Below are 27,886 nucleotides of genomic sequence, written 5' to 3'. Positions count from 1 at the left end.
TGAGCCGTGATGAGTGCCTTTTGCTTCTGTTTCTGCTACCTGCGGCACTTGCTGTCCACCAAAATCTTGGCACACTCATTCTAAGGGATTTACAGGTGCTACTAGATGCCACTCTCAGGGCTAGATGAAAAACAAAGAACTGATAACCTCAAGAAGGTGGTACACACAAGGACTTTCCAGACTTTCTAGCAAGAGACAAGAAGTAAGTATGCCTGCAATGCTCCCCAAATCCCTCCCTTCTCATCTCTCCTATTCCTGGCTTCAGTAAAAACTTATTATCAAAGTATTACTAAGAACATTGCAGAGGGCTTTCAGTTATTGTGTTACCAGCTACACTTCATCAGCCTGGATCCACCAACACTTCTTGCTTCTAAGTCTTTCCTATGCTAAAGTCTTCCTAATCTTGCCTTTTCTAGCTTCAGCAACAAAAACCTTACACTTTCCCTAGCATCAGATGCCTTTTAAAAGAAAAACTTTCCATTTCTCCTACCCATTTTTCACTGTGCTTTAAGCAAACTTCATATCCATCTATGTGCTTTCATGTGCTCCTTTTTACATCCAAAGACTAGTTAGTTTGAAAAGTAAGCAAAACTTTATTTATATTCTTCATATTCCTTCATTTTCTCTTGGCTTCTCCAGTTTTCACGTGGGTTTTTTTGTTTTGGCAATTATCCTTAAAATCTTCAACTTGGTGTTTTTCTGAGTTTTCAGTTTAGATTTTGCTTGGCTAAGCTGTCTTTTGGGGACTTTCTCAAAGTCCATCTTTTGTCCACAAATGACTGTCCCTCTTTGATTAGGATTAATTCTTCTATTTTGTAATAATAATAATAATAATAATAATAATAATAATAATAATAATAATAATTTATTTATACCCCGCCCATCTGGCTGGGTTTCCCCAGCCACTCTGGGCAGCTTCCAACAAAACACTAAAATACAATAACCTATTAAACATTAAAAGCTTCCCTAAACAGGGGAATTTTCTTTCCATTTCTGTTTGATTTCAAAATTATTGCCTCTCCTAACACTTTTTAGACAGATATCTAATTAATACATATATATCAGCTCACAGGTGAAAATTACTTGTACCTCTTTTTGAAGTTGTAAACAGTAATGTTTCAGTAGAGTAAAATCCCTTTGTTTACTTAAAAAAGCTAAGCTAAACTGGTTTCAGTTGTGTTAACAAACCTGTTTCCTCTTCCCCAGCCAGGTCTCTTTCCTAATCCCTCCGCCCCTTAACTCCTTCAGCTTTGACCAGTGAGAGGGCCAACACTAGTACTATAGCCAGGGACAGGCTCACTCACTAGACTCTGGCTTGCTCCTTCCACCACCTGTTGGTCATAATGACACATAAAAAAGTCCCTTGCAGCATTAATACAGTGGGTGCAAATGTCTTCATTTCAGCATGCAATCATTGCAGGGCTTGGGTAACGAATTAGTATTTTCTTCCCACATTAATACATTATGGAAACAAATAACATGTTTCACACTGTTCCTTTCATCATCTTATTATGAAGGTAACTCCTTCGCCATTTCATCTTGACTCACACTTGAATAAACCTGCAAACAGGTGTGTGTTTACTCAGAAACTAGTCCTGATATATTCTGTGGAGCTTACCCCTTGGTGTTTTTAGGATTGCAGCTGAAGATGTTGGATAGGGGAGGGCATGCTCATCACTTCTTGGCATTTATTAACCCATCGCACTCTCGAGTGACCACTGTGAAAAAGGGCTGTGGGAAAAGCTATGGGAAGAAGGGCTGGCTTTGGACCATGGGCCTAGCCAAGGTGGCAGGGGGCAGGTGCCCCCCTCAATCAATAAAAATACTTAACCAACTGAGTTTCTGCCTTCCCTAACAAAAGCCTGCCCTCCCATGCATGGGACTCAGTGGGCCCCATTGAATTCTATGGAACAAAATAAACAGGCTGCAATCTGGGGCACAGCTGAAAAGGACAGCAGTGGTTTCTCACTCCAGACACTTGAGACTGCATACACATATTTTAGTCTAGAATCAATGGAGTCTGAGTGCTGGTGTGTGTTTTTAAATGTACACATAGCAACTATTTTACATGCATATGATTGAGGTGTGACCGTCACACACTCATCTCTGTGGACCTGGAAGTGGCCCGAAAAGGGGGTGGAACGAGACGGGGGCAGGGTGGGGCGGAACAGGGTGGGCTTACGCACGGTCCACCAACATACGCGAAGACCCGGAATGCAACCCCCATGCAAATGGGTAGTTGCCCGTAATCGACACGGTCTAGACTGTAGAGCTATTGCACATCTTTTATCTGAAAAGTGCTTCTTGAGATTGTGCACACCCTATGGGAGCAATCCACTGTTGTGTTATTATTGAATGTTCTGTCAGGGCAAGTTGTTCAACTTGCCAGACGGGACAGTCCCTCCTCTCTGAGACTCCATCCCAGCATGCTTTTCCGTGGGTTCTCCTGACCCTCCCAGAGCCATTTGGGGGGAACACACAGGCAGGGGGCAGCAGGGAAGAGAAGGAAGGACACTCCATTTCACAAGCAAATCTCCATATGCAGGGTTTCTGCTGAAAGGACTTATTAGGTGACTCCCACCCTATACCTTTACAGGACATTCAAACATATTATTTCCCTCAATCGATTCTGTTATGTACTGAAGTTCTCACCCTGGGCCAGCAGGGGGATACTGTAGATAGTTATGCAAATGAAGGATCGAAAGTGACGTTCAGTGATTGGATAGTTTTAGAAAATGGCAACAGTTACATTGTTCTGGAGCTCTATATAAGCAGGCTGACTGAGCTCCTAGTTCAGTTCTGTTCCAGCTTATAAATAAAGAGCTGCTTTGGAAGAATCACTGTGTCATCTGATATGTTCGCCCACAACTTAACAGATTCTGGACACTGCAGTTTGTTAAGGGTTTCTGGGGTCAGTTTCAGGGTCCGTTCCATAACCTACAAGCTATGTAGCCTTTTGTCCTCAGGTAGGGAAATCAAAGCATCAGCTGATGCGTGAATGAGCACATGATCTCCTTCTTTGTACTGGTGCCCATTCATCCCCACTGCCCAGCAGAAGCAAATTTCCCTTTGCAATGGTGTGTTGATGGTGGTTGGAGCATGCTGGGCTTGGAAGGGGGAGGGTGGAAAAGATGTCCTTCCTGGGAGGCATCTGTGCTCTGGCCACCAAAAGGTCATCTCAGGGGAGGGGAGGAAGCCCACAAGCACCTGATTCTTAGCAGCTTGTTGGAAGGTTCATGGCGTTCCTTTATTGCTCCCATTTCCTTGAGGTGTATAGAAAGCTACAGAACACCAAAGGGCAAGGAAATGAACGACTTGGAATATGGAGGCAAGTGTTCATCCCCAACCAAGCCTCAACAGTGAGATGGATTTTGTCTTTGAGCTACCTTCAGCATCTTTTCAACCATAAAATAAAAACCATTGCAATGGGGATGTTGTGGTGTCATGCAAGTGAATAAATGGCACCATCTTTTGTATGTCTAGATTGCTGGTTAAGTGTTGGCTGCTTGTTTTTAGACCTGGTTCTAGAATTAGACCTGGTTCTAGAATGGGTGGCTGCTAGCTCTGGAATCTGTGAGCCAGCTGGTATGGTCCTGTTCATGTTCTTGACCATTGGGCCTCTCTAAAAGTAAATCCCATTGGTGAAGTGTGCCTCCAATTTTAATTCAGAAAACGTTGGATGCCTCAGGTGTCGATACCCTGCAAATCAAGAGAAAAGGAAAACAATTTTTGTTTTGCTTGCCTCAGCAGCATGCATGGGGTGGAGACACACCTCACTGTGTGTGTGTGTGTGTGTGTGTGTGTGTGTTCAGGAAATGGTAGGTTCACGGTGTGAAAAACAAATGTTAGCAGGTGACATATATATTATATATATTGGGGAATGGGAGCACCGATGACTCACACTTCCTCTTCCAATATTTATTTTAGTGCGTGTAATTCCCCTCTTTGAGAAAGTTCCAAAATTACTGAATTAGAAGGAAGTGCATGTGGCACTAAATGTGACACTCGTTTGGTACCAATGTTCTGGGCCTGGTTACATGTCACAGAACTGTAAAACAGAAAATAATAAAAAATTATATATAACCCCCCCTCCAACTAATGGTTTTAAAAGAAACAACACGAGAAGACTCGGGTCTAGTAAACAGCATCCCCATGGATCCTCGGATATAATGAAGCCCAATACAAAGCGAATCCAAGGAGCGGGTTTTTTGCTTTGCGTCTTTCCCTTTCCAATTTCCCGCCCTCGGAGGGAAGCGGGCAGCGCCTCCTCCCGAAGCCGAGGCCGCCGAGAGCGGGGCGGGCCTGGCCGGGGGAGGCGGGCGGTGTTGGCGGCCGGCCTCCGCGACGGTGAGGGAGGGCGGGCTCTGTTTGAGGCCCGCCCGGCATGCGAGGAGCGGGATGGCCGAAGCCGGGGACTACGTCGCCGTGGTCTCTCCGTCGACGCCCCCCGGCCCGGGCAGGCCTCGCGGCGGGGAGCTGGGCGGCGGCACCCAGGCCTCGCAGCGCCTGCTGGCCTATAGCGACGCCCTGCTCTCCATCATCGCCACCGTCATGGTGAGTCTCTCGGAGGGCGGCCGGGCAGCCCAGGCAGGCGCGCCCCTTGCTGTGGGAGGGCGGGTGGAGCTGCACCTGTTGGACTCCCGCCTGCTGCGCTAGACAGGCTGCGAGCAGGAACGAGGCGCAACCCCGGGGCTGCCCTTTCGCAACCCCGGGGCTGCAGCAGCGCCTCTTCCTATTCTTTTTTTTAAAAAAACATACCTACGCACATAATTTTTATGGTATGCCACCTTTCCAAAGTTAGATTTATAAAAAAGATAAAAGGGACCCAAACGGTCATCTAGCCCAACCCCCGCGATGCACAAATTCTTCACCCAGTGGGGCTCGAACCCACGACCCTGGGACTAAGAGTCTCATGCTCTAGGCAATGAGCTATGGTATCAGTTCAGACCGTGCAACATGGGGAAAATGCACAATTGCAGCGCAACAAAAGCAATCAAACACTCAAAATATACACAGTCAGACTGAACAATTCCTACGAAACCAGATCTAAAATAAAGGTATGGAAAACCCCAAACTATACCCCAGCGCCTCTTCCTTTTTGAAGGTCAAGCAGCATGGCTGGATTAGAACCTGGGTCACGAGCTCTTTCAGCATCTCATCACGCAGCCACCTCTGCAATACACAGGCAATAATAATCTTGCTTTATTCCTTACGTTTCTACCCTGCCTAACGAAAATAGTAGTGACAATGTTGTTGCATCTGGCTGGGTTGCCCAAGACTCTTGAGATTATTCCCCTCTCCTGTCTCGACTACACAACAACCCTGCGAGGGCTCTTGGACCACACTGTGCTCGTACCTGTGCCTAGAAACCAGGGGTCTTGAGAACCCTTTTCCTGTTTGCCCCGCTGCTATCCCCAGAACAAATCCACTGTTCGTTTATTTTATTTATTGAATTTATATACCTCCCTATACCCGGAGGTCTCAGGGTCTCACAGAGGTCTCACAGAACAAAATCAAAATATAAAAGCACAAAATATGTAATCGAAATAAAAACAAGAACCCAACAATGCACACACCCCTGAATCCGAGCAAATGTCAACCCGCAGAAAACCCTGCCAGGGCTCTTGGACCACACTGTGCTCATACCTGTGCCTGGAAACAACGGGTCTTGAGAACTGTTTTCCTGTTTGCCCTGCTGCTTTCCTCAGGACAAATCCACTGTTTGTTTATTTTATTTATCTATTGAATTTATATACCGCCCTATACCCGGAGATCTCAGGGCGGTTCACAGGACAGAATTAGAATATAAAAGCACAAAATATGTACTCAGAATAAAAACAACGCACAGACCCCTGAATTGGAGCAAATGTCAACCCGCAGATAACCTGTTAGAGGACAAAACCGAAGTGTGATGAGCCCTGAGAGAGAATGACTGAACTGTGGGCTCTCTAGGCCTTGGTCAGCTCTAACCACTTGGGAAAACTGCTTATTTTTTGGGGGGGGGAACTTGTCACCTTTCATTCATACTGTGTTCACAATCCTCAAATGAGATTAGGACCTCAGTTTCAGTTTCCCCCTTCTGCTCCAGGGGGCAGAGACCCTGCTCTGCCTCCAAAAGATTCAAAAATGCGGGTTTTCCCATTTTAGTCTCACAACCAGTGCTTTTTTCTGGGGGGGACGCCGGCCGGGGTACGCATACCCCTAAACATTTTGCGAATCTTTGTACTTTTCTCCATTTACTGTATTTATTTTTCCTGATTTGAACTATAAAATGGTGGTTTTCTTGAGTCAAAATGAGAATACCCCGAAACATTTTTTAAGCAAAAAAGCACTGCTCCCAACACTCCTGAGGTGGGTGGGTGAGGTCAACCAATGGGCGCTGTGGCTGAAAGGAGATTTGCGCCCACACCGCTAGCCCATGTCCAACCCTCTCTTCGCTGTGGCTGAATACCTTTACATAATAACATCTTTATTTACTTAGGCGTAAGCACCACTCAGTAAAGTGGTACGATTTTAATAGTAAAATATAGGATAGGTTGAAAAGATGGGGGGGGAACCACCCTTCTACTGTGCTTTAATCACTGTGATTGTGAGCAAGGTCAGGGTGAGGAATGCATGTTGGTAAATACCCATTTTGCATCCAGAAATGTTGGGAAATACCCATGCATCCAAAAACTCCTTAGAGATCACTTCCCCCTTCCCCAAATGTCCCTTTTATGCTCTTCGGTGTTTTGTTTTTCCTTCACTGCTTGTTACAAATGCTGCTTCTTTTGCAGATTTTGCCCGTGGCCCATACAAAGATACACCCAGATCAGGTATTGTGTATAATAATACTAATAATAATAATTCTAGGCGGTATATTTCATATTAAATGTACTTTTGATTGTATTTCGGTTTACTCATTTAGATTGCACTTTGAATCTCCGGCATGGTTGTTCCAGTATAGAGGACATTTAGCGCTGAGTACTAAAAGAAATTAGAACATCTGTTTCAGGTTCATTTTAAAGTTCCTGTCAATAGGTGCCCCACAGACCACATCCAGCCCCCTCGTCTTCAGCTTCCCCTACCCCACTTTCCCTCACCCAGGTGGCAAGTGGGTCTCTTTTGACTGGCCTCTTGTGTTTCCTGTTATTTTGCATGCACCCACCAGGCTAGGAACAGCACAGTCTCCATATTTTGTTTTTAACCTAACAGCACTGCTTTCCTGAGTAGTTCACAGGGTAGCACTTCCGAAAGAGCAGAAGACATCTATACTGCTTCCTAATTAACTACCAGGCACCTTAAAGAAATGTCCACCAGCTAGATTTGTCTTTATTCAGAGTTTCATTCTCAGGTTTTGTGTCTTCAGAGAGCAGAGGGAAGAATGGATTACATTTGTTTTTTGTTCTGGTTTTAAATTCACAGTCTGCACCTTGAGGTTTGTTTTGCAATTCGCTTTCTCTTTGTGCTTTTGCTTGTGTGAAAAACAAGTACACCATGTCATGTTTCACTAACTTCTGTAATGAATAGCAGGCACTTATTTGTCAAATGGTGTGTTTTATTTCAGAAACTGGGTGAAAGTGTTCAGCAGCTCCTAGCCACCAAAATTGCCGTTTACCTGATGACTTTTTTAATAGTGACAGTTGCTTGGGCAGCTCATGTCAGGTATGCATTTAGGAATGTGTTGGAAAAGGTACACACACACCAGCCCTTCTTGCGAATTGCAGCATGTAGCTTGTCCAAGGAGGGAAGGCATCCTGTAACAGATCTTGCAGGTTGTGCTGAGCCCTGCCATGCCAGTTGAATTCACTGCCGCTAAGAACACATTAAACTAGCCTTGGAAAAACAAATCTTCAAGAGAACATAAGAAGACCTCTAAAACCACAGAGCCTAGGACTTGCCGATCAGAAGGTCGGTGATTTGAATCCCCGCGACGGGGTGAGCTCCCGTTGCTCGGTCCCTGCTCCTGCCAACCTAGCAGTTTGAAAGCATGCCAGTGCAAGTAGATAAATAGATACCGCTCCGGTGGGAAGGTAAACGGCATTTCCGTGCGCTGCTCTGGTTCGCCAGAAGCGGCTTAGTCATGCTGGCCACATGTACGCCGGCTCCCTCGGCCAATAAAGCGAGATGAGCTCCACAACCCCAGAGTTGATCGCGACTGGAACTAATGGTCAGGGGTCCCTTTACCTATTTAATCAAGCCAACAGTCAATCAAGTCCAGCCCCCTATTTTCCACATCGGAAAAAATGAATTGCATTTGGTTAAAATAAGTCCTTTTTCCTTTTTTGTCCTGAATCTACTGCCAGACAATTTCTTTAGGTTACCACCTTATGAGGCTTTCTTTTGACCAGTCTGCACATACATCCGTTTGCCTTAGGAGAAGAAACAACTTTTGTAAACTTCTGCTGCATCTTGTGGAAGTATTTTAATGCGTAATGTTTTATTATGATTTTATATGTGTTGAAAGCCACTCAGAATAGCTGAGGCAACCTAGTCAGATGGGCAGGCTATACAAATAATAAAATTGTTGTTATTACCTGGATAGAATTGTTACTGGCTCAGGAGCACCCTTTACAAGCTTGGGTTTGATGGCTGTTCTCAAAACCCCATTTAATTGGTGGTTTCTGAGGGATCTACAAATAAGTAGTTTGGCTTATTAGCCTCTTCCCCTTCTCCACCCCCTTCTCCACCCCCAAAAAGTCCTGTGACTTTCACAGAGGGCTTGCAGGGAAGCCAGAGTTCTTTCTCCTTTCTGCTAGTGTATAAAGAAGATAAGAAACAGTGGGGAGAAACTCCTTTCTTTTTCTGTCTTATCCAGTCCTCAACACACTGGAGTTATGACCAGCCGAAGTGAGATAATAAGCTGAGCCCTTTGTATGTGTCAAGGGAGAGGTGGGAGCTTATTTGATAAGATAAGAAAATCTTCCATCTCTTAGTTTCTTTAAGCCACAGTAGGTGTAAGACCTTGAGGGATGGGGAAGGGAGTCATCCTGTTGGCTGACTTACCAAAGAGCCTAGCAAGCTGGTGAGCAGATTTGCTGGTTCATCAGGCCTGGTTGCCTGATCTTTGTCAGTGGTGTTGCAGAAAGGGAAGTTTCTGAGTTTCACAATCATTTCTCCCTTACTGCTGAATATGAGTAGACTCATCATAGAATGGAGGGACACTGCATAACTCTTACCAAGTGATACTATCATCAAAATAAAGACTTGTTCAGTGAACGTGTCTGTCAGTCAGAACTTTCTGAGTATTTTACCAGGGCCAAATTATTAATGGCTTTTGTTCTCTCTCTCTCCCTCTCAGACTTTTTCAAGTGATCGAACTCATAGATGATGTGCTTGCCCTTCTAAATTTGGTGAGTGAAATAAAGGTCCGTTAAAAAAAGACACGCTGGTGTAAAGATCAAGATATTCCCAGCCTTGAATATTATCAATACCAAGACACAACAATTTTGAATCTCCTGCTTACAAATTTTGGTATCCTAATGTTTCAAAAACAAAATTATCTAGAACAGCAATGGGCTATGATGTGTTTTATCCATTTTACTGCACCACTGTTTAATATTAGTGTCTGAGTCACCCAGGACATCATAACTGCACCCGGGATATATGTGTAATGCTTTTTGCTTCATTTGTTGACGGTGAAATGCAAAATATGAATAGTTTAATAATTACCCGAAGCAGTTGGAGGTTTTAACTTGTCCCAGTGTATAACATACAAATTGTATGATCTTGAGGGACATTCTGTTCAAGTCTTCTTCAAATGTATGGGAGCTGTCCAGGAGTCCTGCCTTTAGCAGAGTGGGTGGCGCTGTGGTCTAAACCACTGAGCCTCTTGGGCTTGCCGATCAGAAGGTCGACTGTTTGAATCCCCGTGACAGGGTGAGCTCCCATTGCTCTGTCCCAGCTTCTGCCAACCTAGCAGTTTGGAAGCACGCCAGTGCAAGTAGATAAATAGGTAGAGCTGCGGCAGGAAGGTAAACTGTGTCTCCGTGCGCTCTGGTTTCCGTCACTGTGTTCCATTGCAACAGAAGTGGTTTAGTCATGCTGGCCACATGACCCGGAAAGCTGTCTGTGGATAAACGCCGGCTCCCTCGGCCTGAAAGCGGGATGAGCACCGCAACCCCATAGTTGCCTTTGATTGAACTTAACCATCCGGGGTCCTTTACCTTTTTATCTTCTGTCCAAGTCTTCTTCAAATGGAGCTATCCAGGAGTCTTTCTGCCTTTCTAGGGTTGCCATACCTCTGGATTTTCCTGGGCAAGTCCAGGATTCCAATGACGGAATTAGCGTCTGGGGAGAATTTTGGGAAATAGGCAAAATGTCCGGGTGTTTGACAACAACTTTTTGTGTCTGGATTTTTACTTCTTGAAATATGTCAACCCTATAAAGCTGCCATTCATTTCGCCATGTCTTGTGCTGAGTGAACAACCTGCTTGATTGTTCCCTAAAATTGTTGTGATCTAACACAAGAAACAGATTTGAGCGTAACTTGGGAAAATGGCCTGAGGCTACAAACAGATGGTTGTGGGAAGCCACTGATGTCTTCCAATGAGTTCTTCTGCATTTCTTTGTACTACCATACTACCATGCCTGAGTTGGATAAAGCCTGAGGGTTGTAGAGGTTCCATAGGCAACACTTACTGCATTAACTTTGTTCAATGTGAGCTGCTTGAACGTCTTTGGACGTTCTCTGGCTCCCTTTCCATGCTAGTGTCATTCCTCCCTAAAACTGGGGCAACGTTAGAGTGGGAAGAGGCTACAGCTTAGGCCCCCAGTATAGTCCTGGGCTTCTGACATTTCATTGCTAAGCAGAAAGGAGCCAAACTGCAGCATCTTCCATACCATGCAGATAATGTGAGAAGGGGCACTGACTTGCATTTACCTGCTGAGGAGCCATGTCTTTTCACATGCTGAATTCTTTTCTCTCCTAGGCATGTATGATGCTCATTACTTTTTTGCCATACACAGTAAGTAAGCATTCTGCTTCTTTCCTGCCTAATGTTTCCCCTCTGTTTGATTATTGAGGTGTAACCTGCTTTTAAAACTTAAAGACTCTACCTGTTGGAATAGAGTTGACATCTTCCTGAAATGGGTACAACTCTTATTTGCTTAAAAAGCTTAAGGGTAACATTAATAAACTCTTGTGTTTTCACTTTAATTTATGTATGGTATATCAGTTGGTCAGCTGAAGGTTAATCACTTAACCAGCTATCACAAAACTGCACTTATTACAAGTAAATAACACCTAAAGTGAAAGGCAAACAAAGTGAATGTACTCTTAGCTATTCTGGAGCACGTCTCATTATGGAACACTTTGTACAGGTATAGAAAGCCATTTGAACAAAGTGGTCAGTGTGCTTTTGCAGACCATGGCTCTCTAAAATCTCCTTTTTGCCTCTGGTGTTGGATAGGAGCAAATCCCCAGGCTTTGAGTATAAGTGAGCAGTAAAAGCTACCCTCCCACCACAAGACCAGAACCTGTTTCCTTTCCTTGTGATCTCCTTGCCTCTAGACTAGGGTTAGCATGAAACCAAAGCGATTCCGGCTGCTAATCCGTTCAGTCACAAATGCATGTCAAAAACCCAGAAGCTGATTTTAAGCGAATTTATGAAGAATCAGGATTAAGGAGACCACAAAAGGGAAATGCAGAGTGAGCTTACTATGTATTTGTCACAGTGAATTTTGTTCTCTGCGACTGCGGTAAGGCTTGCTACTCTAAACTTTATCCTCTTCAAAGGTAAATTAGTTTAACTAAATGGTCTGAATTGTTCAGACAGTCCCAGAATTTTCTCACCCAGACTTGAAACTGGGCTCTGCCAGTTAGCATAGAAATTTCACTGCACTTGCAACAATGCCTTCCAGTAGCTTTTCGGCATAATATGCTGGTTCATAAACCCAAGTTGCAAGCTTCTCAGTCCATCCTAGAATTCTGTACTCAAGCACCTGTTCACTGAAAGAGTGAAATTCAGAAATTCAGCACTTCTTACTGCTTTCCTCTTCAAGTTAATACAATATCCCTGGATATGCTCTTGGCCTCTCTCAGAATAACTTGCAGATCTTACAAGTTTGTTTATTGATTCAGCTGAGTGTCAAGGGTATGAAAAGCAGAGCTTGCAAATATATAACTTTATATTTTTTTTAAAAAAAGCTGATCCACGCAACTGTATATATGTATTTATCAGGTTTTACTTTCCATGAGTGTATTTGGCAGCATATCACTCATCTCTCGTTTTGTCTTGCAGTTCTCCTTGATGGCCTCATTTCCAGATGTACCATTTGGCATTTTCATGTTTAGTAGCTGCAGTGTTGTAATCGGCACTATCCAGGTCTTGTTGCTTTGATTTCAGTATTTAAAATTAGGGACTATTAGCAGGAAAGATTCGATAGGTTATAATCAGAAAATGGTGATGATGCACGTTTTATCCTCCTTATATGAGAACATGGGACGCGGGTGGCACTGTGAGTTAAACCACAGAGCCTAGAACTTGCCGATCAGAAGGTCAGTGGTTTGAATGGGTGAGCTCCCATTGCTCAGTCCCTGCTCCTGCCAACCTAGCGGTTCAAAAGCACGTCAAAGTGCAAGTAGATAAATAGGTACCGCTCCGGCGGGAAGGTAAACGGCGTTTCTGTGCGCTGCTCTGGTTCACCAGAAGCGGCTTAGTCATGCTGGCCACATGATCCGGAAGCTGTACGCCAGCTCCCTCTACCAGTAAAGCGAGATGAGCACCGCAACCCCAGAGTTGGTCACGACTGGACCTAATGGTCAGGGGTCCCTTTACCTTTACCTTATATGAGAACATAATTGTTTAGTCCCCAAAGGAAAGAGTAGATTCCCTTCTTGCAGCAGCTAATAGAGGCGGCAAAAGTTGCAAGCACTTACAGGACCAGTTTATTATTGCATTGCTTTGTGCTCACAGGTTTGCTATTCAGATTTGCAGGCAAGCAGAAACCACAGTGGACAACAATTGTTCACAATCATTTGTGAACTAGTAAACAAAGGTTTGATGCAAATTGGGATTGGAAATTGGCTAACTCTTCAGTGTGCAAGGGTAAGAGGGAGGCGCAGAAATAAGCAGAGGCTTGAGGCTTGTTCTTGTAACACCAAACCATGGTTTGGCATTATGTCTGGGATTGGCCTTGGTCTCCTGTACTCATGCAGTGTTTTCTTCGCTCTGCAGGCAATCATCGTAGTGTATGGCTTCCACCATCCGTATTTACTCAGCCATCAAATACAGGCGTCTGAAAACCAGGCATTTTACAAAAATCATATCCTGAAGATTATACTAAGAGGGCCGACGCTTAGCTTTTTTGCTGCCATCGTCTCCTTTTTCTTCATCCCATTGGTAAGGCCTCCTTTACATTCAAACAGCGATTACCAAACTGTGTGCAAGAGCAGGATTGTGTTCTACAGTGGGGGCTTTTCAGCCTGCCAGCCCCCCATGCCCTACTTGGGGTTCTCCTTTTCCTCATTCTCTCTACCGCTTCCAACTGTCAGCCTATATTTTGTGTCTGCTGAGCATGTTCAGTCTTCATTAGGCTGTTGTGGGGAGGGGTTGGTTTGTGGGTTTATTCCCCCTAAATAGTTTTTTTTTATTCCTGCAAACCCTGGAACTCACCTGAGCATGTTACCATGCAATAAACAAGCTCTTATTTCCTTCCAGGCTTACGTGTTTCTTGGGCTCGTTATTTTTTTCCCACACGTCAGCCACCTAACCAAATGGTTTAAAAGCAAGGTCCTTGGTGAGTATCCTTTTATGTTTATTTATTTAAAGATTATTAAAAATTGGCAATCTAATAGACACTATACAAAAAGAGAAAGGAACTGAACCGAAAGTAAGCAAGTTCAGGAGTCCTTCATTAGCCCTAGTTACATACTGTATTTTTCCGTGTATAAGACTATATTCCCCCCCCCCCCGCAATTTTTAAAGTTTAAAATTGGAGGTCGTCTTATACATGCAGTGTTGCAATTACTTATTTCTTAATTTTGGGCTCAAAAAATAGGGGTTGTCTTATACATGGGGGTGTCTTATACATGGAAAAATATGGTAATTGATACCATAGTGACCAGCTGAAATGGCCTAGAAGGCAGCGAAATGGCAGCTGGTCCCAGCCAACTCGATGGAGAGGGCTTTGCAATCTGTCCTCTGCCTCAGACACAGCTAGGCAGAAGGACCTCTGACTTAATTCTTTTGCATGGGATTGCTTTATCTAGGGTGACTGACTAGGAGGCAGATTTTGAAAGTATGGTCCAGCATGAAAATAGAAGGACAATTCAGGCCAAAGAAATTGTTTTCTCCTTGCTTTGTGTTGCACAGTGATTGTGACAGAAAGTCTGTCTCCCAGTCTTCTAAAATGAGCAGAGCACACAGGGCCTTCTCTGAGGCTATGCCACAACTCTGGAATTCTAGTGCTAATGGGAAATAATCATCCTAATTCGTCTGTCACCAGAAGCTGAAAACGCCTTTAATTTAAAAAGTAATACCTAGTGTTACTGTTTCTCGTTTTAATGTACAGTATGTTTTACCCTTGCTGCTGCTACGTTTGTGTCTTGTTTTGCTTTAGGTATTTTCTGGTTTCTGTTGCTTTTAGAAAGTGTCTATTCACACGTTTATTGGTTATATGATACGGTTTTACGATGGTGTTGTATGCCACTCTGCACACTTCTGGTAGAAGAGAGGAATGTAGATCAATTAATATAATATTATATTTGAAATAGGATAGGCAGCTGGCCAGTTGGGAGTCTAAGGATAAACACATGATCAAAAGTCACACAACAATAATCTGTACAGGAAAGGTTCTCCTATCAAGCCATGGATAAGCAACATATCTATGGGAGGAGGTAGGCAGGAATAACATGGTGGAGGTATTTTTATTTATTTCTAGAGGATGAGATTTCATCATCATCAATCTTTATTACGGTCCAGAGACCCAACAAATCGTTACAAAGCGATACACAATTCATACAGCCTACCTCCAGGTTAAACAAACATCTTGTTCAGAATATAGGGATCATGGGTTCTTGCAACCACCGATAAAAACTTTGCCACTGCTAATGTTCTAGCGTTTGTCCGGTCTTCCAATAGGAACCTGACATAGTGAGCCTCTGATTTTCCCGGGAAAGGTACCAGCAAGGGTAATATCAGTTCAGCCCTGGCTTGCTCATATTTTGCACAGTGCAACATAGTTCTCGACGGTTACCACGCCTATGAAATCAAGGCCTCTAAACCGCTCGGAAGGGGACGACCGAGGGGGGGCCTAGTAACTCTGGTTTCCACTCAATTGGCATCACAGGTTACTGAGTGCTCAGTTTTAGAGCAGCTGGCACTGGGGATCACTTTGCATCTGGAATCCAAAAGAGGATGAGACCAAATGAATAATGGCTTTTCGGCTATATAAAAGAAAAGCTTAGCGCTTTCATTCAGCATGCTTATTGTGCCTTCCAGGTCAAGAAGACGAAGTCCCTCTGGAATCCTTTACTTCTTACCTTACAGAACCCCTTAGTAAGGAACGAGTGGAAGCATTTAGTGATGGAGTTTATGCAATCGTAGCAACCCTCTTGATTCTGGATATATGGTAGGTCTTCAGAAATCTTAGTTCTATCCAGTATAGCCCTTGATTGTTTTTCATATGAGAATACAGTGTTTGGAGGGGAAAGTGTGTACAGTGGTACCTTGGTTCTTGAACAGCTTGGCTCCCAAACAATTCGGCTCCCGAACACCACTGGAAATCAGTGTTCCGGTTTGCGAACGTTTTTCAGAAGCCAAACATCCGACGCAGCTTCCGCTTGAGTGCAGGAATTCAGACTCCCAGAACAGATTAAGTTCAAGAACCAAGGTACCACTGTATAGTGTTTTATTTCATAAAATTTATACACTGCTTCACTGTTAAAAAAACCCCAAACAACTCAAAGCAGTTTACAAAAAGATAAAAGAAGAAAACCAGGAAAGATTTACAGCTCTACTTTAAAACATACAAAAGTTAAAATACTAAAAGAGATTAAAATGGCGTCAACTTTCTAAGATTCTGGGTAGGCTTGTCTAAACAAGAGTGTTTTTAGCAGGCTCTGAAAAAAGTTCAGTGGTACCTCGGGTTACAAATGCTTCGGGTTACGTGTTTTCAGGTTGTGGACCGCGGGAAACCCGGAAGTACCAGAAAGGGTTACTTCCGGGTTTCGCTGCTTGCGCACGCACAGAAGCACTAAATCATGTCATGCGCAGACGCAGCAGTGCAGGTTACGAACGCTGTGGGTTGTGGACGTGCCTCTGTCATGGATTATGTCCGCAACCCGAGGTTCTACTGTACAGTGAAGGGGTCTGCTTGATCTCAATAGGCAGGAGTTCCAAAGTGCCACACTAAACGGCCGAATTCTTACCAATGTGTAACAGGTATTATGTGGCACCTGTAATAGTGTCCACTTCTGCCAATTGAAGCAGTCAAGTGGCCACACATGGGTTAAGGCAATCTTGTAGGTAAACTGGTCCCAAGTTGTTAAGGGCTTTATATACTAATAGTAACGCCTTGAACTTGGCCCAGTAGCAAATTGGCAACCAGAGCAGGTCTCTGAGCACAAGTGCTATATGCTGACAAAGCCTCACTCCTATCAGCAATTGCTCTGCAGCATTCTGCACTAACTGCAGCTTCTGCATCAATCACAAGGGAATCCCCACATAGAGTTTGGGGGGTGGGGTTTACAATGTGGACCTCCCTTTAATCTCTTTTGAGCATGGGCCCTCCACCAGTGTCTTGTGCAATCGTATTAGTACTTGCACATCCCAATGAAGTGCACTACCCTTAATGAAGTGAAATGATGACATTTCCACCCTTGCTTCATAGATGGCGGCATGAGCGCTGCATATCACATAGCGCTTGTCCATAGCGGTTGCCTGCAAAATAGAAAAGTCACCTAGATCTGCAGTCTCCTGTTATCCCACTAACTGACCAAAAACCACCAGTTCATTTTAATCCTCCTCCTTTACAGAAAACAGAGATGTTATATGTACCATTGTTTAACTATGAAAATCATTTAATAAAAAGGATTTTTAAAAATATATGTATATACAGTGGTACCTCAGGTTAAGTACTTAATTCGTTCCGGAGGTCTGCTCTTAACCTGAAACTGTTCTTAACCTGAAGCACCACTTTAGCTAATGGGGCCTCCTGCTGCTTCCGCGCTGCCAGAGCCCGATTTCTGTTCTCATCCTGAAGCAAAGTTCTTAACCTGAAGCACTATTTCTGGGTTAGCGGAGTCTTTAACCTGAAGCGTATGTAACCTGAGGTACCACTGTATTTCTAAGTGTTAAAGTAACATGCAGAAAATGATAGAATATCACCATATAAAAGGATGCCGGTGCATGCATAACTGAAAGATCATTTCCCACCCCAACAGCGAAGATAACGTTCCTGACGCTAAAGAGATGCGAGAGAAATACCGCGGGAATCTCATCAATGCCTTGAGTGAATACGGTCCGAATTTCCTTGCCTACTTTGGGTCTTTTGTTACTATCGGCCTTCTCTGGTTTGTCCACCATTCGCTCTTCCTTCACGTGACAAAAGCGACGCGCCTGATGGGCCTCTTCAACACCCTCTCGCTGGCTTTCATCGGAGGTCTGCCTCTGGCCTACCAGCTGACCAGCGAGTTTGCAGAAAAGTCTCACAATGAAATAGAAGCCATCCAGGTGAGCTGCGTCACCATTTTCTTCGCCAGCATCTTTCAGTTTGGCATCTGGACCGCGGCCCTCTTCCACGAAAGGGAAACACTGCATCCTTTTGCACGATACGGGGGCAAAGAGCACGCCTTCATGTTTGCCAAGCTGGCTCTCTACCCCTGCGCGAGCCTCGCAGCCTTCTTCCTGACCTGCGCTGTAAGCGAGCTGAGTACAGAAATCTTCCACCTCATGCAGATCGTCGTCCCCTTTGCCTTCCTCGTCTTGCGCATCTCTGTCAGGGTTGGTTTGGTGGCGTTGAAGTTCCTGGTGTCTCTGTTCAGGCCACGGAAAGATGTATCAGAAGAAGAGGAAGCGTGTTTGTCTCCTTCCGAGACCTTGTCATAGCTTTACCGCTGCTTTCCTTGGAATTCCTGTGGAATTGCTTCTACTTGAACGTGTCCAAGCCACAACTGGGTATATTCAACATTTTACCAGTTTAGATGTTTTGCTTCATGGAACATAAAACGCTTTGAGTAGAGAGATTTCAGGTGCAAACCCAGAAATGGAGTTGTGCAAAGTCCACTGGCCATATTTTTGGCTGCAGGTTGGATGTTTTTGTCAGTGATTAGGGCTGTGATGATGCATCTAACCACCAATGTAGTCAGTTTTTTGCATAATAATAAAAATAATAATAATTTATTATTTATACGCCGCCCATTTGGCTTGGTTTCCCCCAGCATAGTGACAGAGCACAGAAAGATTAAGGGAGAATTATAGCATTGGGTCTGTTTTTGAGGCGTTGAATAAGGAGACGGGACTGTGGCTTGGTGTTAAATCACATGCTTTGCATGCAAAATGTCCCAGATTCAATTCATAGGATTGCCAGGTAGAGCTGGGAGAGTCCATCTGAAACCGGAGAGCTGTTTTCAGTCACTGTTAATAATACGAGTGAGATCAACCCATGGTCTTGGAATAAGGTAGCTTTCCCTAGTTCCTAAAGTCAAGTTTCAGTTGTCATAATTAGTAAAAGTAGTAAGATTCATATTCATGTCATGTTCATGTTATCAGGGGGCATTATTTGAATGTTAAGTTGTTACATATCATAGGGTACGGCTGTTGTAGTAAATCAACATCTGCTTCCTGGAATACATACAGGATGTATTTGGCCTGGAATACGAGTGAAAATTATTATGTAGAGTGTCAGGCAACTGCCTGTGAATCTCCAAAACAAATGGCTTTCATGGACAATTGACAAGGTGGTTCATCTCTGGTAGAAAAATCTAAAGACCTCCGATTTCTCAGGGATCTGGAGTCTAGAAATGTGAAAATTGTACCAGGGTTCATCCTGGTTTCTGCAGAAAGTTGAGGGTAGCACCTACGGATATTAAGTCTTTTTCCAGCTCTTGCTTAATGTCTCTTTCCTTCAGTGTTGTTCTGCTGAGCCGATACACTTCCAGTATAAAGTCATCTGAGCTTTGGCTAATCCACTAAGCTGCCGGTTTATCTTGAATGTTGCCTTTAGCTGGAAGGAAGAACTTTCTATACCTAATGTTTGATGCAACTTCTCAATGAAATGCTCAGCATTATGCCATTCAGGAAAAAAAACCAGTCTCTTTTCTTGAAATGCACCTACGTAGGCTAGCTAATAGCTTCTGTACTTTTCCCTTGATTGCACTTTATTATAAACGTAAAATAGTATTTATATTTTGAGTGGCTTATGATGCACAATTACCTTTACTTACTTGATTGATTGATTGATTGATTGACTGGACTGATTGATCATCATAATACTTGCTTTGGAGAAATGCACTATATTGTATGTTGAGATTCAACCTACAATCTAAGATATGTCCTCTTAATGATTCTCTTTGATCCCTTATTTTATACATTCCTTAATTTTAAAATGTGTTGGAACATTTTTTTATTGAATAAAATGCTGCATTTACAATTGAAACTGGCAGGAGTTTTACTCCACTTCATCATCTCTCTTCCACATTAGAATACCAGAATACCATTTCACCAATCCTTACAGCAGCCGTGTGAAGCTGCAAACTAAGAGGGAACAAAACTACACAGGAGATCCCAGCCACAGATCCCATCTAGTTTGTTCTTGAGCAAATGCCACTTGCAGTCTCCCCAGACTGATACCTTTCTGAAAATAATTCTTTTAAGTGGCAAAATTTTATATAGTAGCTTGTTGAAGAATGAAACATTCCAACTTGACATTTTCCTGTAGGGTTGATATTCAAATAAAATACACAGTGCTTGCAGTCATAGAGAAAGTAATGCATTTATTTTGTTTTATTCTTATTGCATGGGCATAGGTGTTGACACAGTTTTCAAAAGTAGGCAGACTATTCTTTTTCATCTCCATGAGTGATGGTATAGCAGAGAGCTTTGTAATCCAGGTTTCCTGCTGCGTCAATAGGAGAACTCTGGAACATCTGATCCATCTGCAAATCAACAGGGAGAAATATATATATATAGTTAGAACTGGGGGCAACAGAGACACCTCCCACCAGTCTAACTAATGTGATCCTGGCCACATCTTGAAAAGTTTGGTTGCATTTTGGAAAACGGGCATCCTAAAAGCACTCAGGGCTGATTTCCCTCAGAACGGATCGGTTTGATCTTCTTACAGTCCATGGGACTCTCAAGAAACTCCTCCAGGACCATAATTCAAAAGCATCAATTCTTCAGCGATCAGCCTTCTTTATGGTCCAGCTCTCACTTCCATACAACACTACTGGGAAAAGCATGGCTTTAAGGTCCATATAGTTATAGCAAGAAGATCAAACCTATCCATTCTTAAGGAAATCAGCCCTGAGTGCTCACTGGAAGGACAGATCCTGAAGCTGAAGCTCCAATACTTTGGCCACCTCATGAGAAGAGAAGACTCCCTGGAAAAGACCTTAGTGTTGGGAAAGATGGAGGGCACAAGGAGAAGGGGACAACAGAGGACGAGATGGTTGGACAGTGTTCTCGAAGCTACGAACATGAGTTTGACCAAACTGCAGGAGGCAGCGGAAGACAGGAGTGCCTGGCGTGCTCTGGTCCAGGGGGTCACGAAGAGTCGGACACGACTAAACGACTAAACAACAAACAACAAAAAAGCCAAGTATAAATGATTTTGGGTAAATAGAACATACAAACCTCTTCAGCATTGAACTTTTCACCTTGGGACATCATTAAGCGTTTAATACTGTAGAAGAGAAACAGAGAAAATTACCTTGTTTATGAAAAGCCTGGCGTAAGAGTCACTGTTAAGATCTCACTTCTTTAACCAGAAACTGCAGCCGAGGCTTTCCCTATGGTTACAAGTTTTGATTAAGGAGGAAAGACCTTAAGTATCGTAGATTTAGACCAGGCACATCTAAAACAACTGGCAGTTATCTACCCATTGTCATTGGGGGGGAGAGGAGGCCAAAGTTGTTGAGCTTTCTTTAGGAGGGCAAGGTCTTAAAACACAGTAAGAAGTGGGTGCAGCAAAACAGGCATGTTTCTTGCCACTAACAACTGCCCATTGCACATAACAGTCGGACAGAGCGAGGATGGCGGGGACAAAGACTTTTAACACAATACTTCCTTAAACCAGCGATCAGAAGTGAACCCGTGATCGACCACGGTTGGACAACGCTGATTTAGACAATACACAAGCCTAGAAGACCTGGAAGACAGCCTATTTGTATGGTTACGAAGTTATTTTGCCTTAAGCATAACATGGAAGCCAGGCCAATGTATGAGGTGTAATGTTGGCAGGCTTAAGGGGTAGAAAGGCAAGGCGAAACTACATGCAACAGCAATGGATCTAAGCATTTCAGTGTGGCTCTGCTCCCGAGTGTGTGTAAAGTGAGAGCGGGGTGCTGTTTCAAATTGCAAAATGGTCAAGGCATTCTGAACCTTCACCCCACCTGCCATATATTCCCGCAGCCCTTCCCCGCAACATTTTACTCCAAGCTGGGTTCATTTCCAAATCAAAGCCTGGTTGGGGGCCGAAATGCCTTTGGGGGACGGCCTGTGGAAGGGGAAAGGGGTCTGTGGGGGAAAGGGTTTGTCACCTCCTACCCATAACTCCTTTTGCATGCTTGTGCACTCTACAGGTGATTGGAGCAGAGCCGTTTTTAAAGCCAAGGGTCCACCGCTGTCACTGCAACTTGGTCCTTAGCAGGCAATATGAGCTGTCCACCAGCCAACAGGGGCTCTGCTTAGGTAGCTAATACTTACTAATCCTTGTTAAGGTTTCCTTTACCCTCTGGGTCAAACATTTTAAATGCGTTCAATATGGTCTCTTCAGTGTCCGTACCTGCAGAAAATAATGGGGTACAGTTGAAGCTAGGCTGGTCATGCTATTGCTTCTGAGCGATAGAGAACCCCATTTTAAACTGGATACCCCAGAAAGAAAAGTATTAACAGGAATCTCTTGTCTGTGGGGATTTTCCTACTCTTCCTTTCAAATGGGAGGGGGGGACTGCAGAAAAGATGAAAGAACCACAGGGAAAATACAGGATGACAATGATTTGATGATGTTATTGTGCAGATAGCCTATAAAAAAAGGGAATGAAGAGTCAAAGCAGCCCAAGGTAAGAGTGCTTTAAGCTTGCTTTGGTTTTATGGGGAGCTGTCTTGTGCAACTTTCTGGATAACGTAACCAAAAACCCCAGGAAGAAGACAAAAACCTCAAATGCAATCAGTTTGGCTACTTTAAAGCTTTCAGCCTTTCATTTTAATTTTAACTTCTGTCCAGTACTAAATACTGCTTTTACTGCAATAGAGAAAATAGCTCATCTGAAATGTCATGATTAGCATCACGTGCAAATTTCTGGAAGGATGTAGTTTTAATAAGAGAGTGTTAAACTTACCACTTAACTTTTCCCCAAACAGGTTCAAAAACATGGTAAAATTAATCGGTCCAGTGGCTTCTTTAAGCATAGATTCTAACTCATCATCTTTGACATTTGTTTTACCTAAAATCAAATAGAAAATAAATGATCCATTGCATCAACAGAGCATGCATGTACCAGAATTACTTCTACTGTATATGCTTGATGGTATAGAACAGGCTTCCTCAACCTCGGCCCTCCAGATGTTTTTGAGACTACATTTCCCATCATCCCTGACCACTGGTCCTGCTAGCTAGGGATTGTGGGAGTTGTAGACCAAAGTTTGAGGAAGCCTGGTATAGAGACACTGCCACCATCATTTGTTCAAGTGCCAGCAAAAAAAATATTTTTTAACATTCAACAGTTTCCCATTTAATCTCCCAGGCTTAAAAAAAAAAAGTCTATACAGTGTAAAACTCAGAGAGCTCAAATTAAGAGCAATAGCAAAATATTGAATTTCAAACCCCAGTCCTGCCTTTGAGTTAACAGGATGCATTTAGAAATGATTTTACATATGCTTTCTAAGGAACAGATTTAAATGACATTATATGGAAAAAAACACAATTGTTACTACAAAATGGAGATTAAAAGAGGATGTGACCATTTCACAACACTTGCCTAAAGAAGCATAGGTATCTTTCAAGTCTTCTTTATCAATGAAGCCATCTCTGTTCTGATCAATTAGCGTAAAAGCCTATAAAAAGTATTTATTTAGAGAGAGAGAGAGAGAGAGATCCAGCTGTAATGATTCGAGATAAGGATTTGCTGAGTAAATAATTTGAATTGGAATACAAGAAGGGGAGGTATAAGGAGGTCAGGGAAATATGTTATTTAAAATTAAGTATTGAGAACTGTATGTGTTTTTTCTTTTTCTTTTTGCTTTTTTCTTTTTGTTTGTACAAAATTGGAAACTTAATAAATATCTTTATAAAAAGAGAGAGAGAGAGAGAGAGAGAGAGAGAGAATTGGGATATAAAACATTCTTGTGATTAGAATAAATTACTGATTTAACATTTTGTGTTTAAGCCCAGTGATTTCAAAATGCAGGATATTAGTCTCCAAATGAACTTTTTCTCCACTTAAGTCCTCAGAACTGGGACAACCTCAAACTACTAAGAGTTCAGGATTGCAGACTTTATTTATTCATTTTTTTACTTGTACCGGTTTAAGTGTGATGGCTTCCCACAAAGGCTCCATAGGGTTTTAGTTTGGTGTTGTTAAGAGAATCTCCCTCACCCTGCAAGAAGAACTACAGATCCCAAATGTTCTGTGAGGAGAGGGATTGAGTTTTCAACCAGTTCATCTGTAGAATAAACATGCTTCATTCCTTAGATAACCTCCCTTTCTAACATGAAAAAACCATCAAAACAAATATTTACAAAGGTCTGTCTTGCAACTGCATCCCAAGTTTGTGACATCAAAGGGAATACCTGCTTTCTTCCTACAGGTGTGGTCTGCATGATGATGATGATAATGATGATGATGATGATGATAATAATAATAATAATAATAATAATAATAATAATAATAATTGTACCCCACCCATCTGACTGGGTGCACTCCCCTTTCCATTTCATATTTCCATACATCTCAAGATTCAGGTAGCTGCAGATCCCTGATAAATATTAAGAGAAAAATACAGAACAGCAAGCCTATTTGTAATTTAGAGCCTCCCGGCCATAGACAGGGAACTTTCTTACTTCCTTAAATTCTTGAATCTGTGTCTGTTCAAAGTTGGAGAAAACATTAGAGGAAGCTCTCTGAGCACGTTTGGCTCCCCCTTCCTTCTTCTTGGTTTTTCTGCTGGCCTGAAAAGAGCAGAAAATGAACTCAGCCGGTGCAGCATGGACCCCGCATGACAATTCAGCAGCAGCAATGGCAACCCATGAACCATTATCATAGAACTGTAGTGTTGGAAGGGACCTCAAAGCTCATCTAGGCCTACCCCCTGCAAGGCAGGGTCCTTTTGCCCTACATGGGACTCAAAACCACAGCAACAATAATAATGATAATATGCCCTCCATCTGACTTGAGTTGCCCCAGCCACATTGGATGGTCCCCAACAAAATATTAAAAACACAATAAAACATCAACCATTAAAAACTTCCCCGAACATGGCTGCCTTCAGATATCTTGTAGTTGTTTATCTAAGATATGATGGGAGGGTGCCACCACCAAGTAGGCCCTCTACGGACTGAGCTATCCCATACATATTTGGACTTTTTTCCAATTAACAGCCATCAAAATTTGCAGTGAGTCACAGAAGGCACACTTTAATTTAGGTACTCTTAAAACTGCCTAAATCAGAATATGTTGTTGTTGCTGCTGCTGTAGGTTTTTAACAAAACAGATTATATTGCCACGCAGGCGAAACTCACCATCTTTTGTGGAAAGCTACTCTGCCCGCCTTTCTCTGGCAAATTTTTCTTTATGAATTGCCTCTTATATGAAGGGGAGGATCTTGTCTTTACAGCTCAGATCTCCCAAAGGAGATCTCAAACGTCTTAAGAACCCTGAGCTCGCAAGAGCTATTCCATACATGGCGAGAACTGCGAGATACCTTCTGTTCCCCAGTGGCCGGGCAACTGTTCCTTAGACATGAACTTGCCTAGTAAGTCATTTGCTTTAACTGAAAGAGAACTAAGAGTACATACAGTGAAAAACTCTGAGATCGATGTAATGTGTGTGCCACATTTGGATTCAGTTATCTATTAGACGGCTTGCCAGAAGCGTTAATAGTGCAGACAAAACACAAGTTTTTTTATTTTTAATTAGGTAGTGCAATTCCAACCCCCTCAAATATTAAATGCACCATCCAACATCAATTAAAACATATATATTTTAGGATAATTTCCAGCTGTGGAGTCCCACTTGCACAGAGTCCCACTTGAATAACATCGGATTGCAGGTCCCTTAGGAACAGATCAGAGACTGGAGTAGGACTGCAAGTGGGAGAAGGGGGGGGGGAGTTTCATTGTGTTCCCTGGCAATAATGTTGGGTCTTCCATTACTCAACCATTACTGCTATACTGTAAAAAAGAAGAAGATCCAAAATGTTAAATTTTGCAAAATTTAACAACATTTTCCTCTCTAGCAAGGGAGGGGAGGACTTGCTCACTCTTGGGCTGCCTCTGATACACATTTTTATTTTAAAAGCATGACTAGGAATGGGAAGGGATTCTGGAAGATTTCATGACAAACCCTCTGGCTTTGCCAATGCACAAAAGTAAACGGGGATCAAAAATTCAGGACGGTAGCTGTGGCTTTCCCATAGATATAAGTGGGACTGAGAAGTAATTGCGTGGATCATACCCATTACTTAGGACAAAGTAAAGCAAAAAGCATTAGGATTCGTAAAACACCATTCTGATTCATAAAAGCATCTAGGGATATTATATTTAAATAGGTTTGTGTGTGTGAACACAGTAGGATTGTTTAAAAAAACAGCATGCAGGCAATCAATATCTGTATAATTTTCTCTCTCTTTTTCTTATTTATTTATTTGTTTATAATTTACATAAGCTACAAACACTGAACCCAATATTGCATGGCATTTACCGTATTTTTTGCACCATAACACTCACTTTTTTCCTCCTAGAAAGTAAGGGAAAATGTCTGTGCGTGTTATGGAGGGAATGCCTACAGGTGGCATGCCTACGGATTTTCCTCCTCTAAAAACTACATGCGTGTTATGGTCGGGTGCGTGTTATAGAGCGAAAAATACGGTACATTAGATTTTACTGAGGGCATTACAATAGTGTGTCAGTTTGAATGTCAATGACAGCAATATCCTCATTGCAGGAATTAATCTGGTGATGTTAGTTTCCATGATCCATTAACACCAAAAGGAACTTGGCTGTACCATATATTTGATAATTAAAATGATGAGCCATGTTGGAAATATCCATTAACTCTACCCTTTTAACATTCTTGCACAGTTGCTTCTTGCTATTCATATCTTTTGCTTGCAGCTGCTCATGCTAATAATATTCACTAATTATACTGTGTTATGATATTCTCTCTGGGCTTTTGGTTGGCTCTCTGTGTGTGTATCTTTAGAATCTGCTACTTCCCTGCTCTTCGGGATCCAATTTAGGAAACAATGTTCAAACAGCTTTTAAAGTCTGTATTATATAGTTATTGAAACAGCTTTCAGGCAATAGGGGTAGATTATTAAGACAATATATTCTTCTTAAAAGAGTTGTCAGAATAAGCTTCTTCCACAGACTGTTACATGAATTACCCCCACATACAATCTGTATACCTCCTAAAAGTTTTGAAGGTGCCATTCCCACTCCACCAACTACTTATAAAGGTAAAGGGACCCCTGACCTTTAGGTCCAGTCATGACCGACTCTGGGGTTGCGGCAATCATCTCACTTTATAGGCTGAGGGAGCCGGCGTACAGCTTCCGGGTCATGTGGCCAGCATGACTAAGCCACTTCTGGAGAACCAGAGCATCACATGGAAATGCTGTTTACCTTCCTGCTGGAGCACTACCTATTTATCTACTTGCACTTTGTGTTTTCGAACTGGTAGGTTGGCAGGAGCAGGGACCAAGCAACGGGAGCTCACCCCGTCGCGAGGATTCAAACCGCCAACCTTCTGATCAGCAAGTCCTAGGCTCTGTGGTTTAACCCACAGCGCCACCCGCGTCCCTCCAACTACTTATAGTACCTATTTTATTGTACTGCAGGATTTCAGAGCTACTATTGATTCCAGTAGTATACAAGCTCAGCTGCCACGATTTAAGCAGGACATCCCAGAAGCCTTCTGATTGGATCCCAGAATGTCCTGTTTTTTGGTCCAATACTCTGGCACAAGGCAGCTGAGCAAACGGCACTCGTTTTTTTGGTTGGATGCACTGATGGGAACCAGCTGCTAAAGAAGGCAAGGGGAGGTGTCAGATGGCTTCTGTGTGCCATCTCCTTCAAACTGCCATAGGGTGCAGACACACCATACATTAACAGCGCATTTTCATCCACACACAGGATCTTGTGCTATAGTTTACCCCTCGGAGAGCTACAATTCCCATCACCCTGAACAAACTTGTTTCCAGGAATCCTTTTTTGGGGAGTGGGGTGGATGGACTTTAAACTAACAGTGTGTGTGCATGCAGGCTTTGTTGTTGTTGTTGTTTAGTCGTTTAGTCGTGTCTGACTCTTCGTGACCCCATGGACCAGAGCACGCCAGGCACTCCTGTCTTCCACTGCCTCCCGCAGTTTGGTCAGACTCACGTTTGTAGCTTCAAGAACACTGTCCAACCATCTCGTCCTCTGTCGTCCCCTTCTCCTTGTGCCCTCCATCTTTCCCAACATCAGGGTCTTTTCCAGGGAGTCTTCTCTTCTCATGAGGTGGCCAAAGTATTGGAGCCTCAGCTTC

The 27,886-nt window shown here is 43.1% G+C and overlaps 2 protein-coding genes across 2 annotated transcripts; one reads left to right on the top strand and one right to left on the bottom strand.

Moving 5' to 3' along the window:
• Nucleotides 1-4,356: 4,356 nt before the first annotated feature.
• Nucleotides 4,357-19,578, top strand: TMEM175 (transmembrane protein 175). The gene is made up of 10 exons (XM_053371492.1): nt 4,357-4,554; nt 6,777-6,815; nt 7,547-7,644; nt 9,281-9,332; nt 10,911-10,946; nt 12,222-12,305; nt 13,158-13,322; nt 13,641-13,719; nt 15,423-15,552; nt 17,366-19,578. Exons 1-10 carry the CDS (start codon nt 4,399-4,401, stop codon nt 18,027-18,029), a joined length of 1,503 nt encoding a protein of 500 aa, XP_053227467.1. The 5' UTR covers nt 4,357-4,398; the 3' UTR covers nt 18,030-19,578.
• Nucleotides 19,579-19,898: 320 nt separating this feature from the next.
• On the bottom strand, nt 19,899-25,005 carry MYL5 (myosin light chain 5). The gene is made up of 7 exons (XM_053371495.1): nt 24,883-25,005; nt 24,205-24,312; nt 23,123-23,198; nt 22,484-22,588; nt 21,849-21,927; nt 20,778-20,826; nt 19,899-20,077 (listed from the first exon to the last, which is right to left on the bottom strand). Exons 1-7 carry the CDS (start codon nt 24,883-24,885, stop codon nt 19,979-19,981), a joined length of 519 nt encoding a protein of 172 aa, XP_053227470.1. The 5' UTR covers nt 24,886-25,005; the 3' UTR covers nt 19,899-19,978.
• Between the last annotated feature and the right edge of the window lie 2,881 nt (nt 25,006-27,886).

Source organism: Podarcis raffonei, chromosome 17, assembly GCF_027172205.1.
Source record: "Podarcis raffonei isolate rPodRaf1 chromosome 17, rPodRaf1.pri, whole genome shotgun sequence".
In the NCBI taxonomy this organism is placed as follows: Eukaryota; Metazoa; Chordata; class Lepidosauria; order Squamata; family Lacertidae; genus Podarcis; species Podarcis raffonei.
Note: the sequence above shows the minus strand (reverse complement) of the source record. Positions and strands in the feature narration are given on the sequence as shown.

Excerpts from the sequence above, each read along its gene's own strand:
- MYL5 (XM_053371495.1), bottom strand. Across the intron at positions 22,589-23,122 it reads AGATACCTATGCTTCTTTAG|GTAAAACAAATGTCAAAGAT; the intron begins GCAAGTGTTGTG and ends ATTTGATTTTAG. Across the intron at positions 20,078-20,777 it reads AAAAGTTCAATGCTGAAGAG|ATGGATCAGATGTTCCAGAG; the intron begins GTTTGTATGTTC and ends GTTGATTTGCAG.
- TMEM175 (XM_053371492.1), top strand. The coding sequence starts at position 4,399 with ATGGCCGAAGCCGGGGACTACGTCGCCGTGGTCTCTCCGTCGACGCCC. Across the intron at positions 6,816-7,546 it reads CAAAGATACACCCAGATCAG|AAACTGGGTGAAAGTGTTCA; the intron begins GTATTGTGTATA and ends GTTTTATTTCAG. Across the intron at positions 13,323-13,640 it reads CCTTTTTCTTCATCCCATTG|GCTTACGTGTTTCTTGGGCT; the intron begins GTAAGGCCTCCT and ends ATTTCCTTCCAG.